Source organism: Coturnix japonica, chromosome 9 (genome assembly GCF_001577835.2).
Source record: "Coturnix japonica isolate 7356 chromosome 9, Coturnix japonica 2.1, whole genome shotgun sequence".
NCBI classification, from domain to species: domain Eukaryota; kingdom Metazoa; phylum Chordata; class Aves; order Galliformes; family Phasianidae; genus Coturnix; species Coturnix japonica.
This window is the reverse complement of record NC_029524.1, coordinates 20,211,138-20,228,204: the sequence shown is the minus strand read 5'-3', so window position 1 is coordinate 20,228,204 and position 17,067 is coordinate 20,211,138. Positions and strand designations below refer to the sequence as shown.

Here is a 17,067-nt window from a genome sequence, read left to right as displayed (position 1 = left end):
GAACCGCTCCGGGACGGCACAGCGCGGCCTGCGTCCTGCACAACGCGGGTTCGCCCGTTATGTCCAACGGCCGTTCCAGCTGCACCGACCCCGCAGGCACAGCGCTGCTCTCGGCCCTTTGGGGCAGCACCACGCGGCTCTGTCGCAATCCCGGTGCCGGGATGTCCCTCCTGTCGCGTCGCTTCCCGGAATGGCCGAATCACCACGTATCACTGCGCGTATCACTATGTCGTATCACTGAGCCGTATCACTCCGTACCGAATCACTGCGCCGCGCGGCCGGAACTACCTCCACGAGGACGGACCGCCAGCCCCGCCCCGCCGGGCAGCTCTGCAATCCGATTGGCTCTCTCGGCTTGATTGACAGCGCCCGGTGTCGTCAGCCGGTCGCCATGTTGTTTGTGGGGCCGTGTCCCCGTGTGGCCCCGCAGGTCGGCCCGGCACCGCGTCACCGGGATATGGGGGCACGAGGAGGGCGATGCGGGGCACAAAGCGGGGCTCAAAGCGGGGCTGGGGGCTTCGGCGGCTCCTTGTCCCGTGGGCAGGGCCCGGTCAGCGGGCGGTGGGGCCGGGTTCACAGGGCCGGGCCTGCAGCGCTGTCCATAACAGCAGCTGTGAGCCGCCCCGCAGCTCAGCCGAGAGGTGGGAAAGGAGTAATGAAATGAATGAGGGTGTCAATGGGCTGAGGTGCACGAGGCCTGGTGGCAGCACGAGGCGTGCAGCAGCTGGGTGAGGCGCTGGGCGCTGTGTCACGGCCAGGGCGAGGCTTTACAAACAAGGCTCGGAGTCCACAGTTCACAGGGCTTGTTTGTCAGCCTTCCCTTGGGTTTGTATTGGGGGTTTGGCAGCCAGTCTGTAACTATCACTGGCATAGCGCCTTTTCAGAAGCGTTTTCTTGCTTTTCCCTTTTTGCCCAGTGCTGGGCGGTGCTGCAGCCTGTGGCTCAGCAGGGCTTTGCTCAGCTGGCAGGGTTCTGTACCCACCCTATTTCCTGGCCCTTTCACAACTTCCTTCCCCTGAGCCGCACACTGTGCAGGCACTGAGATTTTAGACACAATTTTACATAGAGTTAAGAGGCCCCTCCGCCAACCTGGAGGCTTGGAGGTCTTTTAGAAACCTCCAACAGCCAAAACCTCCAACAGCCCTCTCTGGTGCATTGCACAGCCACTAAACACGCGATGCTTGTGCTAAGCATCTCTGCTATGGCAAAAGCAAATAACAGGTCACTAAAGCACTGCACAATAAAGAAATACTAAAGAGTTGGGTAAAGAAGCCCCATGTTCGTGTTGGTTCTCATTGGGGCGTATATTTTTCAGTTCAGTAAAGTTGAGCAATGCGTTGTTTCATGGTAACCAGTTCTTTACCTTCCATCTTCATTTTGTTGTTCTCAGTGCATTCCTCGTCTCTTGCAGGTGAAGCCACAGCTGGTGTCGAGCTGAAAGTCATTAAAGATAGAAATCAGTGAGCCTTTCCTACCATCTGAGCGTGGGCTGGTGGACAGTAGCTTGGTGCATTCTCAAATTGGACATCATTCTTCATGTCCTTTGGATTCCAACCTGTGTTCCAGCACATTCAAAACTCACGCTTGTTTCTCTCATTGAGTCGCATCAAGACAAAGCAAGTGGAATTTATCAGACCTTTCCATCACCAGACAGCGCCGTGCAGGCAGCAGACATTCAGATGCAGGTCAGAGAGCACGTTTCATCTGCATGCACGGTGTGTGACCGAAGCGAACTGCTTTGAGAACTGGCATTGAAATACCAACCCTGGCAGTTAATGCACCAGCCTTTGAACCGCAGCAGGCAGCTTCAGAGGAAGGGCAGGGCTGGCGGCAGCGCCATCGCTGCTGTTTGCTCATACAGCTCTCAGTGCTCTCTGGACTCACCGTCCTCCCAGCAAAGACACAGGAGCCAAGTTGGCTCTGAGAAACAGTTTCTGTTGCACCCGGCTCTGACTCAGCCCCCTCCAAGGGCCAGCAGTGCCACCTACCAGCTCTTGCAGTGGGGAAATGAGCAGTGAGGCTGGGTGTTATCCACACCGAGTGATCATGGCGTGCTCTTAAGAAGCAAATGCTCTGCACGTGTGCTGGCACACACATCTGCCTCAGCTCCATCCTGGGAGCATTACAGTCACTGACAGCGTTTCCATCTGGAAGAAAGAAAACTGGGATAACATCACAGAATCACAGAATGACCCGGGTTGGAAGGGACCTCAAGGATCATGTAGTTCCAACCCCCTGCCTGGCAGGGCCACCAAACATACACATTTACTAGATCAGGTTGCCCAGGGCCCCGTCCAACCTGGCCTTGAACACCTCCAAGGACGGGGCATCCACAACCTCCCTGGGCAGCCTGTTCCAGGGCCTAACCACTCTCCTAGTGAAGAACTTCCCCCTAACATCCAACCTAAATTTTCCCTCTTTCAACTTAAAACCATTTCCCCGTGTCCTGCTAATGTCGAAAGGAAGAAAGTGACATAGAGCCTGGGAGAGGTGCCCTGAGCTCACAGCATGGCCCTGTGCTTTGGTGGCAGGCTCTTGCACCCGGTGCCATTTGTTCTTTACACCACGCACCTCTCCAGAGCCGATGCTCCATGTGTGGATGTGCTTCTCACAGCTTCTCACCACTGAGCAATCTGCAGCTGCAGGCATGAGAGCTAAAAGGCAAAGGGTCAGAGCTCCAACCTGGAACAAATCACAGCGAGCCTCTAGCATGGAGTGTGAGCAGGAATGAGCGACAGGGGAGATGGAAAAGAACAGGCTGTGTCCTGCCAGGCAGACCTCAGCGAGACAGATTTTGCTCTCGTTCAGCCAGGAGATTTGTCACTGCAAGGACAGGCCTGAATTATTTTTGGTGGATGCATCATGAGTCTGCAGCTTTAAAGGACAGTGAAAGAAAGATCAGCTTGTCGGGTGAGGGCTTATCCTGTCCTCTCACAGCATATGCAGCTCTGAGAAGCCGCCTGCAGGCTGAGCCCAGCGGAGCATTTCTCAATAAAACACATTGGAGTTTGAACAAGATTGTCTTGGTTTTTATCAGCTCATCTTTGCAGCGGGGGCAGTGCGGCACCTAGCGGGGTAGCGCCGCACTGCTGAGCACGGCCAGCCGGGGAAAGGGAACCGAGAGCTAATACATGGGCAGGGTGTTTTGTTTTACTGATAAGCAACAGATACCACCTCTGATTGATCACGAGGTGCTTGCAAATCAAAGGAGCTGCCAACAACAAGCTGCGTGTCCCTGCGGCGCTGAGAACACCGACACAAATGCAAGCAGGGTGCTCAGTGGGGTAAGGGATATAGCATACCAACAGTCATGACTATTTCCACTATTGATGAGCTAGAAACAAGGGAAGGTCTTCAAGTCCCATTAGCAGGTTGTTTGAGAGTTACACTCCTATTCCAGAATGGACACGGATGAGGGTTTCTGCTGTTACAGTTCCCTCATACCATACAGTAAGGCAGTACAGTATATATCATAAATACAGTAAGGCAGAGTCAGGATTATACTCCATATAATTCACTTTACCAGCACAGAGGAACAATCCTCTTATTTCTGGAACAGACTACGGGCTGAACTACAAGATCCCTAAAGATACTCAAAACCTCATTTAGGTTCTGGGAAGACCCACAGTGCCACTGGTTAATATTCCCTAAATGGGTTAAAAAAAATAAAGCAAACCAACTGACCAACAATACAGATTTTGGCAACTGCTCACTTACCATTCACTTAGTACTACCTGGGTATGAAATTCAAGCAAGGAACCCCCTCCAGAGCTATCATTCCTCAGCCCACAGTGCTAGCTAGTACACACACAGCAGTGCAGGACCCGGGGCCAGGAGTGTCTCATGCTCTTTCCCAAAGTTCAGGCCAAGAACACTAAAGAACATCTTGCTGAAGATGAGCTTTATGATGGACCCTTTTACCCAGCAGGAGGCAGCACTTTGTTACAAAAAACACAACCAAAACCCCACAACCAAAATCAGGAGCGTTTTGCTGCTCACACAGCCTGTCTCAGCAGCTGTGCAAAGCCCGTCTGCTTTTAGCTTCAAATATAAGCCTGTTATCATCAGGGCTGGGAAAAAAGGCTTTTCGACTTCATTCTGAAACAGAACAGAGCTCATGCTGGCTCTATGCTGCCTCAAAAAGCACCAGATTCTTTGCTGCAGTGTTAAGGTGTAATCAATAGAAGCAATCAGCAGAGCCAGTTAACTTCTTCTAAGGGTCTTTGTGTACACTATTATATATATATTTAAAAGTAAGGGATACTTCATGCAGCTGCTGGTCAGGGCACCCCAAGCACAACCCCCCATTTCAGTACAGCCTCAGTGCCCCCAGCAGCCCACCTCCACCATGGTGTGTTTTCAAAGAGCCCAGGAGCCACACAGGCCATGCAGCTCCCTCTAGGTGACCCCCCCATCTTTCAGCCCACAGACCCTTCCCAGCCTGGGTTTGACAGCCTGCTGTTGAGGGCAGCTTTACCTGTTGGACATTTCCAGCTTTTAAGCCCACACAGAGGTTCATTTTCCAGAATATCACATAAGGAGAATCAACAACCACAAACAGAACCACCTCCCCCAACCTATTGCCTGTGCTCCAGCTGCAGGTTTGATAGCTCAGCCAGCTGCAGCTCATTAACCAGATCCCTCCATTGGCTCAAGCACTCACTCCTTGTACCTACCCTGAGTCAGGCTGCTCCTGGAGAGCTGAGAAAGGCTACTTTGCTCTGTCATTAACTGGAAATGTCAGGAAAGTTGTGGCAAAGTCCATCTGATCTCTCTGCAATGCTGCTTGTTTTTTTTTTTTCCCTAACCAAGTCACGATTTGGGATGTAGCTATGATTAATGGGGAGTGCATTGCATTAGTTCATGTGTCAGGCCAAATGAATGGTGTCCCCAGTGGGCCATCCCTGGCCTGACACATCTCGAGCAGCCCGTTAACATTCAGCAGGCTGCTGAATCCCTCTGGTGAACAAGGGGCATTCCTGGCACTTTGGGACTTCCCATCAAGATGTGTTTGTTAATCCAAATGGGCAGAGCCAAAACAGCAGGCACACAGCTGGGTCTATCCTAAAATGAATGGCTCCTGTGGGAAATGCATGCACCCACAGCGCTGGCACTCTGTGCAGCAGGCCCTTGCTGCACTGTCTGCACTGGTGTGTGGGAATAACATGAAGATCTATGGCAGCTCTTCCTTCCTGCCTTGCCCTCTCCCTGCTGTATTTCACAGAATCACAGATCTAAAGTTCACATTTGTGCCTGTTGCACCTTGTCCCATTGCTGGGCAGAGCTGAAAAGAGCCTGACCCCACACACTTGGCCCCTGCTCTTTGTATACTTACAGGTATTGATATGATCCATTTCTCATCCTTCTCTTCCCCAGGTAGAACAGCACCAGTGCTCTCAGCGTTTCCCCATCAGGAGGTGCTCCAGGCACCTCTGCAACCCTCCAATGGACTCTCTGCAGCAGCTCCCTGCCTGCCTTGAATCAGGGAGCTCAGAACTGGGCTCAGTGTCCCATATATGACCACATCAGAGGAGAGCAAAGGGGAGAAGTCAGTGCCCTCACAGCCATCCTGCCTGCTGCTGATGCCTTCTGAATGTTCACACCTGTCCTTGAGAGCCTCCCCATTAACTGAATGGGGTGCGGATGTCTGTCTCCACCAGCAGCTCTGCTGTCACCAGCCCACTGTTCCCAAAACAAATCAGTGACCTCTGCCTGCACATCAGTGCATCCAGGTGCTCGCCTCTCTGCTGCCTCCATTAATCACAGTGCAGTCTCCTAGGTGGGAAGGCAGGGGCTAAACTTTTAAAAGAACAAATGAAAAGAGGAGTGTAATAAAGAAAGCAACAAATACAGGTCATGTTGTGTAGATAGTAGAGCTGCAGATGTAAAGGGAGGGAGCTGTGAGAGCTTAAGAAGCCCTTTGTCTCCTTTGGGATGAGAGAAAATACTTATTTGGTTCCTTTTTTCTCAGGCTTGTGCTCCGTATGGCTATTACAGCAGGTGGTATGGGGCTCCGTGCTGCTCATTCTGTCTGAAGGAGCCAGAAGAATGGATGAAAGAAAGTCCTGGGAGCCTTTTGATGAACCCAGAGGTCACTTCCAACCCAGTTCATCCCGGGAGTCTCTCATTGCATGAATTCATTGCATTGCAATGCTTAGCCACAACTTTCAGGTTAAAGGGTTGGGCAACATCCTGCTGTTAAACACAGCATCCTCCCCATCCCAACAGCTTTATGGGCTTTAGAGCTCGATACCAACACTGATATCTGACACGTGGCTTTTATTTCCCCTTTCATCACAGTACGTACAACAAGCTGTGGATAAAAGCATCGTGTTCCCCACCATCCTTCCTGTTCCATTGCAATGCCTGTGTTGGAGGTGACTGAAGGTGTGGGGAGCTAACAGGGAACAGAAGGGGAGCCCAAACTGAGCTCAGCTTGCTGAAGAAGGCGGCTACTTTTCACTTGTGCTCTCCTTAGTGATTAAATGGGCCGGGATACAACCAGATGTGATGCACTCAACACAGCTGAAACCATTTGCAAAAATAGCTCTGAGTGCTCAGCTTCCATTCAGTTCACTGCTTTTTGTTTGGCCAAAAAGAAAAGCTCTCTGGAGGGCTGCAAGGTGTTTACCAACCCTCTGATGAATTCCGGCTGGAGTAACTTCACACAAGACAAATGATCCTCCCTGGCCAACATTTACTGTCGCCTTTTTCCTGCCTGTAAACTTCAGTTGCTCTGCTGGGAAGCAGAAGAGGCCAATGGCCCATGAGACAAAGTGAGCAGTTTCAAGTCGATTATCCACAAAGGTTACGAGGCGGCTGCAGCTGCTCTGCAGAGATCCCTCAGTGATTCCTCCCACACACCTGTGCTTGGTCACCCAGGTGCCTTTGGCTGATGCAATGAGGTGAAGCCACGGTCCTGAGGACCCTCCTGGTTCTCCCACACAGAGGGCAGGAAGGTGCTCCCCAGTGTTGTGTCATTGCCTCATGGAGTGTCCTGAGCTCCAGCCTCAGCATGAACCCAGCAGTGCTCCTGCGTGGTGCTCAGTGAGCTCTGCTGAAGGCACAGCACTCAGCTCTGCTGCTTGGGAGCAATCCCGGTGGGAGGATGGTGGGGTGCCTGATTGCAGGTGGTGTCCCATGTCCTACACAGCCCTGGTCCGTGGTCCCAGTCCCATCCGAAGAGCAACCAGGCTGATTGCTGGAGGGCTGCTGGAGAACAGGATGCTCACACAGCTTCACTTCTCAATTAACATCCCGTCTTCCCAAAGCAGGTCTTCTGAGCTCTGCCCAGGTTCAGCAACCTACATCCTATCCCTAACCCTGACCCCAACCCGAGTGCTCCAGCCCAGGACTCAGTGTGGCTGGGGCAGTGTCAGACCTCAGGCACAGCCACGGACAGCTGGAAAAACATCTTCTGCTGTTGCCTGAGCACCACCTGCACCAAAGCGAAGGATCGTCACACTCACGCTCTTCAAAGGGAAAACAACAGCACTCATCATGAGTGTTTTCACTTGGGCTGGAGTCCCAACGCACAACCAACGTCAGGACTTTGGTTATGGATCCGCGCGGCGCCTTGTGACACATGGCCTCCTACTGCCATGTGCTCTTGGACAGTCACCCCATCAGATACACGTGTGTACCCACTGACAAGTGTTACCTGCTTATTCAAAGTTATCCTGTCACAGCAAAGCACAAAACAAAGAGCCCTCTCACAGACACTCACAGTTTTTCCACACGCGACTGCCAGGAACCAGCAAATGGGTTTTTTTGCTCATGACCTGGAGATGTTTTGGTGCTCCTGTTACTGAGCTGTGCGTGGGGACGTTGCTGTGAGCTCCAGGCTGAACCCTGGAGGGCTCCCAGATGGGTGTTTTGTTTTTCACTCTCTTGGAAGGGAGCTGGATGTGCTCCTTTCTGGTAACAAAAGGCATTGTTTGATTTGTGATGCCTCCGACCCCCCCATTCCAATTTCCTCATGCTTTGCCCACAGAACACATGGGATGTGTGCCTCCATGTGATTCCCCTACTGGGGAAGAGGCAGAAGAAGTGGAGGGCAAAGGTAGAGGGGAGAGAGCAGGAGGCAAGAGCTGGCCCGGAACCAACAGCTATCGCTTAATGAAATGGCACTTCTGTCCTGAAACACCGTGATCTCAGATGTACTGGAAGCCAGCATTACCTTTGGAGTGCCTTGTGTCCACAGAAGGTGGAGAGGGCACTGAGAATCACAGAACCATTATGACTGGAAAAGACCTGTGAGGTGCTCAGACTTTGTCCTCAAAGTACTGGTTGTCAGCACTGGGATGGGCTGGCTGAGCTGGCAGCAGCGGGCAGGTGTGGGGGTCCCTGCGGGGTCAGAAAAGCTGGAAGATCTGAGGGTGAGTGAAAGGTCCAGCCTGTCCCACTTGTACCCACAGCACTGTGTGCAGTGCCCACACACTCACCCCCCATTTAATTCTGCTCCTTTCGGACATGCTGGAGGACTTGTTTGAGGAGACAGGGGCGAATCGTGGGGTAAACTTCCCCTGGAAATGCTCCCAGGGCTGCGCTCAGCTCTTTATCCCTATCCCCACCCCTGGGCCCATTCCCCATCCCTATCCCCACCCCTGGGCCCATTCCCCATCCCTATCCCTGCCTCTGTCCCCATTTCTGTCTTCCTATCCCCATCCCTGTCCCCACCCCAGGATGGCTCCTACTGGGGACATCGCTCAGCCAGGAAGCGAGGAGTGCCCCAAGCTCCGAGCACAGCACTACTCCAATTTAGAAACTCCAATGCACGTCATTTTAAAAAAAGAAACAGGAAGAACTATTTATATATTTGCTCAAGAAAAACATTTACCACAGTGCAATTTGCATTTCTGGTTTTTCATATTTATTTTTAAATCTCCCAGCTCCCATCATAGCTGGGTTGATGATTTCTGTGTTTCTCCACTTAGGAGGCTGACTAGGATAAGCTGCCAGCCGAATTTCTCTTTCATTTTATTCCAGGTTTTAATTTAAGACAGGAGAAGTGTGGCGAAGCTTCTTATTCTGTGTAATCATTTGCTGGCACAAAGCAGGGCGCTAATGACCCTAATGGGTCCCATTGCTCCAATGAGTCTCAGGGCAGAGCGTGGGTAGGTGGCCGTGGTGATGAGCCACAGCCTGGCCAGTGACAGCCGCAGCCCAACAGGTGACTGTGGTTCTTCTACGTGACCCAGTCACAGCCCGGCCTGTGTCTGTGTTCTGCACTTGGACATGGAGATCTGTTGGCAGTGCAATAGGTTCTGATCATTGAGATACCGTTCTCAAGGCTTTAGTCAAACTGGAAAATGTCACATTTTCTATCTATCCCGTCTTGGCCTCCAGGTTCGTTTTTTCATCCACAGATTTCCCACTCATTTTTCCCCACCTTTCCTCTTTTGCTGTCAGTTTCTTTTTTTTCTGTGCCATTTCCTCCACTCTGGAATCATTTGAGAGTAACAAACCCCAAAATAAACAACAAAACAACCCACCCCATCAGCTCTGATCTGGAAACGAGCCATTTTTGGAGCCATTTTGAAAGCTCACAGTGAAGGCAAGTAATTAAGAAAAAAAGAAAGGAAAACAATTGTTCAAATAAATTAGGTTTGGTTACAGATGGGGGCAAAGCAGGAGAAGGAAGCAAGAAACCAAAACACTTCAATATTTAAGTTTATTTTTCTGCACTGTGAAGTCTTTAAAATCGCCCCATCTCTGACCTGAAGGAGCAGCAGCTGTGATTTTTATTCGTAGGGGCAGGAAAAAGGTGAGGGGCGCTGGGGTTAAATAAGGAGCAGGATGATTGTTTTGCAGATGGAGGAGTGCAGGAGCTCCAGCAGTGCCAAGGCCATGGATGCCCAAGCTGTAGGACTGGACCCAGGCTGCTTTGCAGCCACATCTCCCAGCTTGGAGGCAATCAGGCTGAAGGAAAAGCTGTGCTTTGCACATGGACATGGCAGCCACGTCTCTACCTGCACACAGATGGCGGCACGTGGCTCCTTTGGCAGCATTACAGCCAATGTGTGGCCACCCCACAGCCTCTCATGTCCCAGCAGCTGCCCACCACCACGGGCAGCCCACAGAGGGTGCAGAGCAGTGGGGTGCTCAGCACTGCAGCCCTACAGGTACGTGGTGGTCTCTCTGCTCTCCCTCTCCTTAGCCTGTGCAACGGCGACATTGATGCACTGCAGCCACTCCTCTGTGCTCTTCTCATCCTTGGCCTTGAAGACGTAGCTCTTGCTGTCGGTGAAGATCTCGAAGGCCCGGGGCAGGCTGCGGTCCCGGCGCTTCTTGGCCACCACTTTGACGCTCTGCACCTTGCTGAGCTCAATGGGGCAGTCGTCGGGGTCGTCTTTCTGAAACACAGGGTGGGGAAGGCAAACAGAACCAAGTTGACACACTGGGGCTCCCACCAAAAGGGGAGCAGCCACTCCTTGTGCTGGTTTGGAAAACAGAAGAGAGATTTCCTGCAGTGGAAGCCACGGCAGTTTTCAATGGGGAATGAAGAGCACAGCACAGCTCGGTCGTGCTGTGGTTTGAAAACATACAGCAGAACATCTGTGAAACCTCAGCATCACTGTAAGAGTGGGGATGGGATGCAGGGAGCAGCAGAGATGGCTGCAAAGTCACAGAAGTTTCCTGTGGGAGATGTGTGAGCTCACCAAACAGACACGAGCTGCGGTCTCCAGATGAGACATGTGAGCCCCAATCCCCCAACGCTGTATGTTTCTCCTGTTGAGATTCTGAGACTTTTTAGCAAGAGGAGTAAGGCAGGTTTTCCAAAAGCTTTCTGCTCCAACCACGCGGATCCCCCATGCATAGACACAACACCAACACCACTTCAGGTTCTGTGGTTGCCCAAGGAGGCTGTGGATGCCCCATCCCTGCAGGCATTCAAGGCCAGGCTGGATGTGGCTCTGGGCAGCCTGGGCTGCTGGTTGGTGACCCTGCACACAGCAGGGGGTTGGAGCTGGATGAGCACTGTGGGCCTTTGCAGCCCAGGCCATTCTACGATTCTAAGACAGCAGTAAGCAGCTCTGCACTGAAACTGAACCCACGTTAAACAGAGAATTTCATTGCAGCAAATGCAAAACAACAACAAGCTCAGGGGGAAAACTTTGCACCTTGTGAGCCAGACCTGCCAACAAGCATTGAGAAAAACCACAATGCTCCCATGGTGGGATGTTGTGCACACACTGCTAAAAGCTGCTCAAGGCAGCTGAATGTACCCAAGGCACATTTCTGTGAATACTGTTTACCACAATTTTCCAGGACTGTGGGATGTGGCTCATTTTGAACCTCTTCTGTTTTGGTTTTCTCCTGCCCCCCTTCACCCGCTGGCAATCCCATTGCTTACTCAGAGCAAAGAGCATCTGCGTGGGTACTTCTGCAGAGGGAAGGTTTGTGGTGGGAAAGAGGCACTCACATCCAGCTGGCTGCCCAGCTGTGCCTCCTCTGGGCTGCTTTAGGCTTCCAGGCCAGCAGTGTGACGGTCCCAGCACCCATCCCTGTGCAGCAGTGCCAGATCTGCTGCTCTGTTGGAGCAGAGCTGTCCTGCCCAGCCCTGTGATGAGCACCAGATGGGGCAGAACCCCTCTCCTTTCTAAATGCAGAGCTATTTACCAGCCCTCATTGCTGCAGTGCTGTCGGTGCCTCCTGCTGCTCACCACCCCAATACTGCATCCCGCTGTCTGTTCCCAGTCCAATGCTGGGCAGACTTTGTGGCACTGGGAGCAAACTTGTGCCTTCCCAACAGATGCAGACACGGAGCAAGACAGGGCACAATGCACAACCGGGCCACCCCCCTCTGCTGGTGTGTGCAGCATTCAACCCCAGGCCTGCATGCAGCGCAGGGCATGGGGGGCCCCCGGACTGCAGCCCAGGCAATGGTTAACATCTCATTTCTCTAATTTAAGCAAAAAAATGTAGTGGTAACAGGATATAAACAGGCAGCTGGAGGACTGATTGCCCAGGCACAACCACTGCAGTCCCTGGGGGCTGGACGCCAGCCTGCTCCTCCAGGAGCCAGATACTTGTGTGCAGCTCCAGAGGAAACAAGGAAGCTTGGAGTCTGACAGCTATGAAAGGGAAGTTAACCTATATGAGTTCTGCCATTTAGCAAACTCTGCTGTCTGACAATATCCTCATGCTAACCAGGAAAGCACTGAAAGCACAGTGCCAGGGGCGACTGCTCCACGCCAATAGCATCCCAGGGGAATCAAGGTGTTCAGTGTGACTTTTGCCTACCTTATTTGCACAGCTAATTAAATCCATTCCGTTAAACACATTTCCTTCAGCTAATCACCACGCTAAAGAAATGACAACTTCTCTGGCGCTGCAAAAAGTGAACCTCAGCCAGTCCTGAGCAGAAGCCGAGGCATGGTATGGATTGAAATGTCTTCAAAATCTCAATTCATCAGAAGGCACCAGAAAGTAAAGAAAAGGCTGTTCTGTTTGCAAGGCCCAGTGCCCTCCTGCCGCAGTCCTCGGAGGAAGGGGCTCAGGAAGCCATTTCAGAGGCTTAAAGAGCTTTGCTGGGTTTCTGTAATGAAAAAGATTATTTACCAGAAATATTAAGGCTTGGCTGCAGCTGGAGGATGCTGCTATTTTTGGATTACCAAAGAGAGTGCTGTTGCAACAAAAATAAAAGGTCTGCTCTGCGCCATGTTTGATAATCCTCGTTGTGAACAGCTGAGGATAGTTAGTTTCTACTAATGGGCAAGTAAGAGCTAATGAGGACTGGATTTAATTACCTGCTCATCCATGACCAGCAATGAACTTGTCTCTGAGTCACACTGGTGTCAATTCCAAATGATTTCACAGAAATTTCAGTAGAGTTGCCCTGAATTTAGATGAGGGCAGAAGTGAAAGACAACACTCAGTTCCTATGGGAGAGGAGTACTTTGGCATCACCTTGCCTTAAACAAACCTGTACTTCCTGCACAAACAACGCCGGTTATGGGAACACTCTGCAAGGGGGAAAATATATTTATCTAAGCAGAGTTTATTGAAATGGTGTTCATGCAGAGTAATAATTGCTAGGCAGGATGGACAGCCAGGTTTACGTTACCATTCCATTGGTGATGGAAGCACCCTGGAGTCAGCTGGGATAGAACTGGGATAGATGCTGGGAGCAAAGGCTCAGCTGGAGGTGGCTGGGTGGAGCATGAGGTCCATGGCAAAAGCCACGTGGTGGAACCCCCGGGAATGGTGATGCAGGGGAGATAAACACAGGAGGTGAGCTGATGTGCTCCGTACTCACAGATTTTCCTTTCCGAAAGAGCAGCTGGTTGCCAGCGAGGGTGAAGTAGCGAGTTTTCCACCTCTTGATGAACTTCCAGCGGACCTGCTTCTCCTTCAGCTTGCCTTCCATCAGCGGCTGCCCGTCCTGGTTCACCTCTGGGGGGGAGATCACAGAGCAGAGGTTCTCTCTGCCTCTTTCAGGCAGGGCAGGCTCTGTTGCAGTGCTGAATATCCACAGTTTGGCAGTCAGCTCTGCCTGCGTTCCTCCTGACCCCGGCGCCCAGCCTTAGTCATGCATTGCCTGGGAGGCCTGGCAGGCTGCAGTTCTTCCTTCTGTCCCTTGTTCATCACATACTTATCCTCAGCATTACGCCTCCCAATTGTTCCTCAGCCCTGAAAGAATTTATTACTCTGTGCAACTGGAAGCCAGCACTTATGTTGTCTATATGGCTTCACGCCACGCTGCAGAGTTCAGCACAGAGCTCTGCTCCTGCTCTGCAGTGCTGTGGGCAGGTTACCTCGCTCCCCACTCACTGCTGTGTGCCCACCAGCATGGCTCACCTGTACTTCCTGCTGCACACCCACATCTTCCATAGAATCATGAAATCACAGGTTGGAAAAGACCTTTAAGATCATTGAGTCCAACCACAACCCAACCATACTACCCTAACTCTAACAACCCTCTGCAAAATCATGTCCCTGAGCAACACATCCAGATGGTTTTTAAACACACCCAGGGATGGTGACTCAATCACCTCCCCGGGCAGACCATTCCAGTGCTTAACAACCCTTTCTGTAAAGAAGCTTTTCCTGATATCCAACCTAAACCTCCCGTGGACCTTTTGCAGAAAAATTCATTTACTTATAATCAAACAACACCACAACCTTTCTGCTTCCCTGAGGGGCAACAGTAAAAACAGCACCTGTGCAATGCATGGGTGAATGCCATCTGTATGGAGCATGTGTTAAATGAAAGATGGGGTAGCTCTGCCCAGGTCAGTGAGGAGGAAGAGAGGGAGAGACACAACAGCTTCTGCCCACCACCAACTGCACTGCGGTGCTCCTACAGCTGGAGCAGAAGGCGGTGACAGATGCAGCAGGTTTAGATCAGGAATGTGGTTTTTTTCCCCAGCACTGTTTACATTGGCAGTAACACACGCTTTGGGGGTCTTCAGTGTGTACTGCTTCAATTTCCTCATGAAAGACCTTAAATATTTCTGTCTGTGGAAGGAGATACACTGAATGAAAATGGGGGTGGCCAAGATTCAGCCAGAACAGGGAACCGTGCCCATGATTTCTGTGATAAAGAGGGGTCTTTCTGCACTCCTCACAGTCCCGTACCTCCATCTTTCCCATCATTTGCCACTCATGTGGGCAGCCTCTTGATGGAGGGCATCTTTTTTCTAAATGACCACTTTAAATGACTCACTACATGCATAGTAACTTTCAGACCTTGATGTCAGACATATAAAGATCTGGATGGAGCTATAGAAAGATTTGATATGGAAAGACAGTTGCTCAATGGTTAGGCCTTGTGAAGCAGTACTGATTCCAGGGCAGTAGGAACACGTTTTAAGCCAAACTAAGAAGCTTTAAGGCACAAAATGTTTGGGCACTGAGATGGCTGGTGGTCAGGAAAGCAACATGGGAAATGAAGTTAACATGCAATTTTGGCCTAAACTGGATTTTCATGGCCAAAGTCTTTCACAAACAGGATTTACTAAAGAAATGCTGGTCTGTCTTTAAGCACTCGGGGCTGGAACCAATGATAACAGAGCACTTCTCGCCTACATCCACTAAGAGGTCCATGGGGAATTCTGATGTCAGCTTCCAAAGTCGTCATAATGAAGCAGATGCCAGTATGTCTGAGGGTCTGATTAGAAGAGAAAGATTTATGAAAGATAAGAACTAAGCTCTTTTCCAATATTTTTTTTTTCTAAGTCATTTTGCTTGTTTTGATTGTAGTTAACTTCATGGTGAGGCAGAATAATTCAGCAGGGAGGGAGCTGAAGGGGCTGGTCATCCCACCTCCTGCTTACAGCCAAACTGGGTGACCATCCAGCCTATGGGTCTGAAAGCACCGTGTGGTGGTTTATTGACATTCTGTGAGATCTTTCACTCAAAGAAAGGAGCTGAAGGTCCCAAAATGCTGTATCTATTATGTATTTTTCATTATGGTTTTTTTTTCTTCACCAAAGAACAACCAAAAGGCTAAAAATACTAAAAATAGTACCCTAAAACTAAAAACAATGCCTTTTTTTTTCTACTACAATATCCATTGCTTCTTAAACCATCTCAGTGGAGTGAGACTAATCAATTCAACTCCAAATAATACCCATGGATGTAAGCGTCCACCATGATGTAAGCTGGAATTATTTCCCATTGCTTGTACCTTGCTTTCTTTGCGGAATCACGGTGTGCCAGGCTCCGAGTTGTTTGGGCACTGAATACAAGTAACAAGAACAAAACAACCCTTCCAAGATGAACTCAAGAAGAAAGCAAAGCATTAAATCTTCTTGATGATACGAAGCCATCCACAAAAATTCAGTCCCACCGTGAATGATCTCAATGATAATAAGCCCCTCTTAACTTGAGAGAATGGAATGCGTGGGTGGCAGGCAGAAGATAAACGCAATTAACCTAAGGGAATATGGATCAGCTCTCCTTCATTAATCATCGCATTTGGTTTTGTTGAAAACCTGGAAAGGACACGTTACTGAACGCCACTTTTTATGACTTTCAAGCAAGCGGGGATATTTCGGTTCACCAGATAATCACCACTGCTTGCAAAAGATAAATGTATCCCAAAGTTAACGCGGTGCGGGCTCCTCTGAGCGAATTGCTTTTTTAAGGAGGAATTTATCAAAAGCCCTCCGTTTTACCCGAATCATTGCCCATGGGCACCATGTCTCCTCTGCAGCCCATGGGGATTACTGCGATTTCTTTGTAAGCTTCCAGAACAAGGCATGCACTGCAATTCCCTCGCAGGCTATCAAGTGGTTTTACTGAATTTTTGGTGTGTAAAGGCTTGTGAGCCAACTGTCAGCGCAGGAGGTTATGTTGAAATGCAGCTCTTAAAAGCCAGCTTTTCCCAATGAGAGGCACGCAGTGCTGACTAACGCTTCTAATGCCTTACATCCACACTTGGGTGGTTATTGTTTAAAAAAAATAATAATAAATAAAAATAGAAAATGGTGCAGTCTGGTTTTCCCAGCTCTGGGACAGCAGCAGAGCCAGCGTGCGTACGTGGATGTGGGCAGATGAGTCGGGCTTGCAGGAATGCTCCCTCCCTCCTGGGCTCAGGGGTAGCAGGAACAACTCAGGATGATTTAGCAGCACTTCTGGAAGAGTGGTTGCCGAAGTAGTGCTTTCAAGTGAGAAGAATGCATGTGAAATGGTCAGACTTTCTCTGTGCTGATTGCTGCACTGGGTTCACCCACTGCATTGCTGAAGCACAACTGCATCTGCAAACAGCAACACGGAGCACAGAGAGATCCAGGCTTCAGGGCATAATCCTTCCCTAAGTCCCCAGGATAAATGGCATCTTGCAACACGGTATCCAAAAAATGTCACAAAAACCCAACATTAGCAGAAAACAAAAGGAAATAATGGAAAAAGAATTTGCCTCTGAATTCCTTCTTGAAGGACTTGGTTTCTAAACAGCATTGCTGAGAGGCAGGAATGACTTTCTTGTCTTTCAAAAGTAGCTGGGATTTCAAAAGCGTCTGTCCCACCGTGGAACAGGATAAAAGATGTGTTGCAGCCTTTACATTTCTCTCTCACTCCAGGAGACGTTGGAGCCCTTTTTTCTGTCACGTCTCATAA

General features: G+C 50.4%; 1 protein-coding gene across 7 annotated transcripts in view; it reads right to left on the bottom strand.

The window, feature by feature from the left end:
• Positions 1-9,645: 9,645 nt before the first annotated feature.
• The window catches only part of VEPH1 (ventricular zone expressed PH domain containing 1), a 49,267-nt gene continuing 41,845 nt past the window's right edge, over positions 9,646-17,067 (bottom strand). For 6 of the 7 annotated variants that reach the window (XM_015872208.2, XM_015872207.2, XM_015872212.2 and 3 more), the window contains 2 exons: positions 13,262-13,398; positions 9,646-10,355 (listed from right to left, as the gene is read on the bottom strand). In XM_015872208.2, coding sequence (XP_015727694.1) covers positions 10,119-10,355; positions 13,262-13,398 — 374 coding nt within the window. In that variant the 3' untranslated portion in view covers positions 9,646-10,118. Of the gene's footprint in view, positions 10,356-13,261; positions 13,636-17,067 lie in introns of those variants that run through there. The other variant, XM_015872213.2, reaches the window with a different exon arrangement.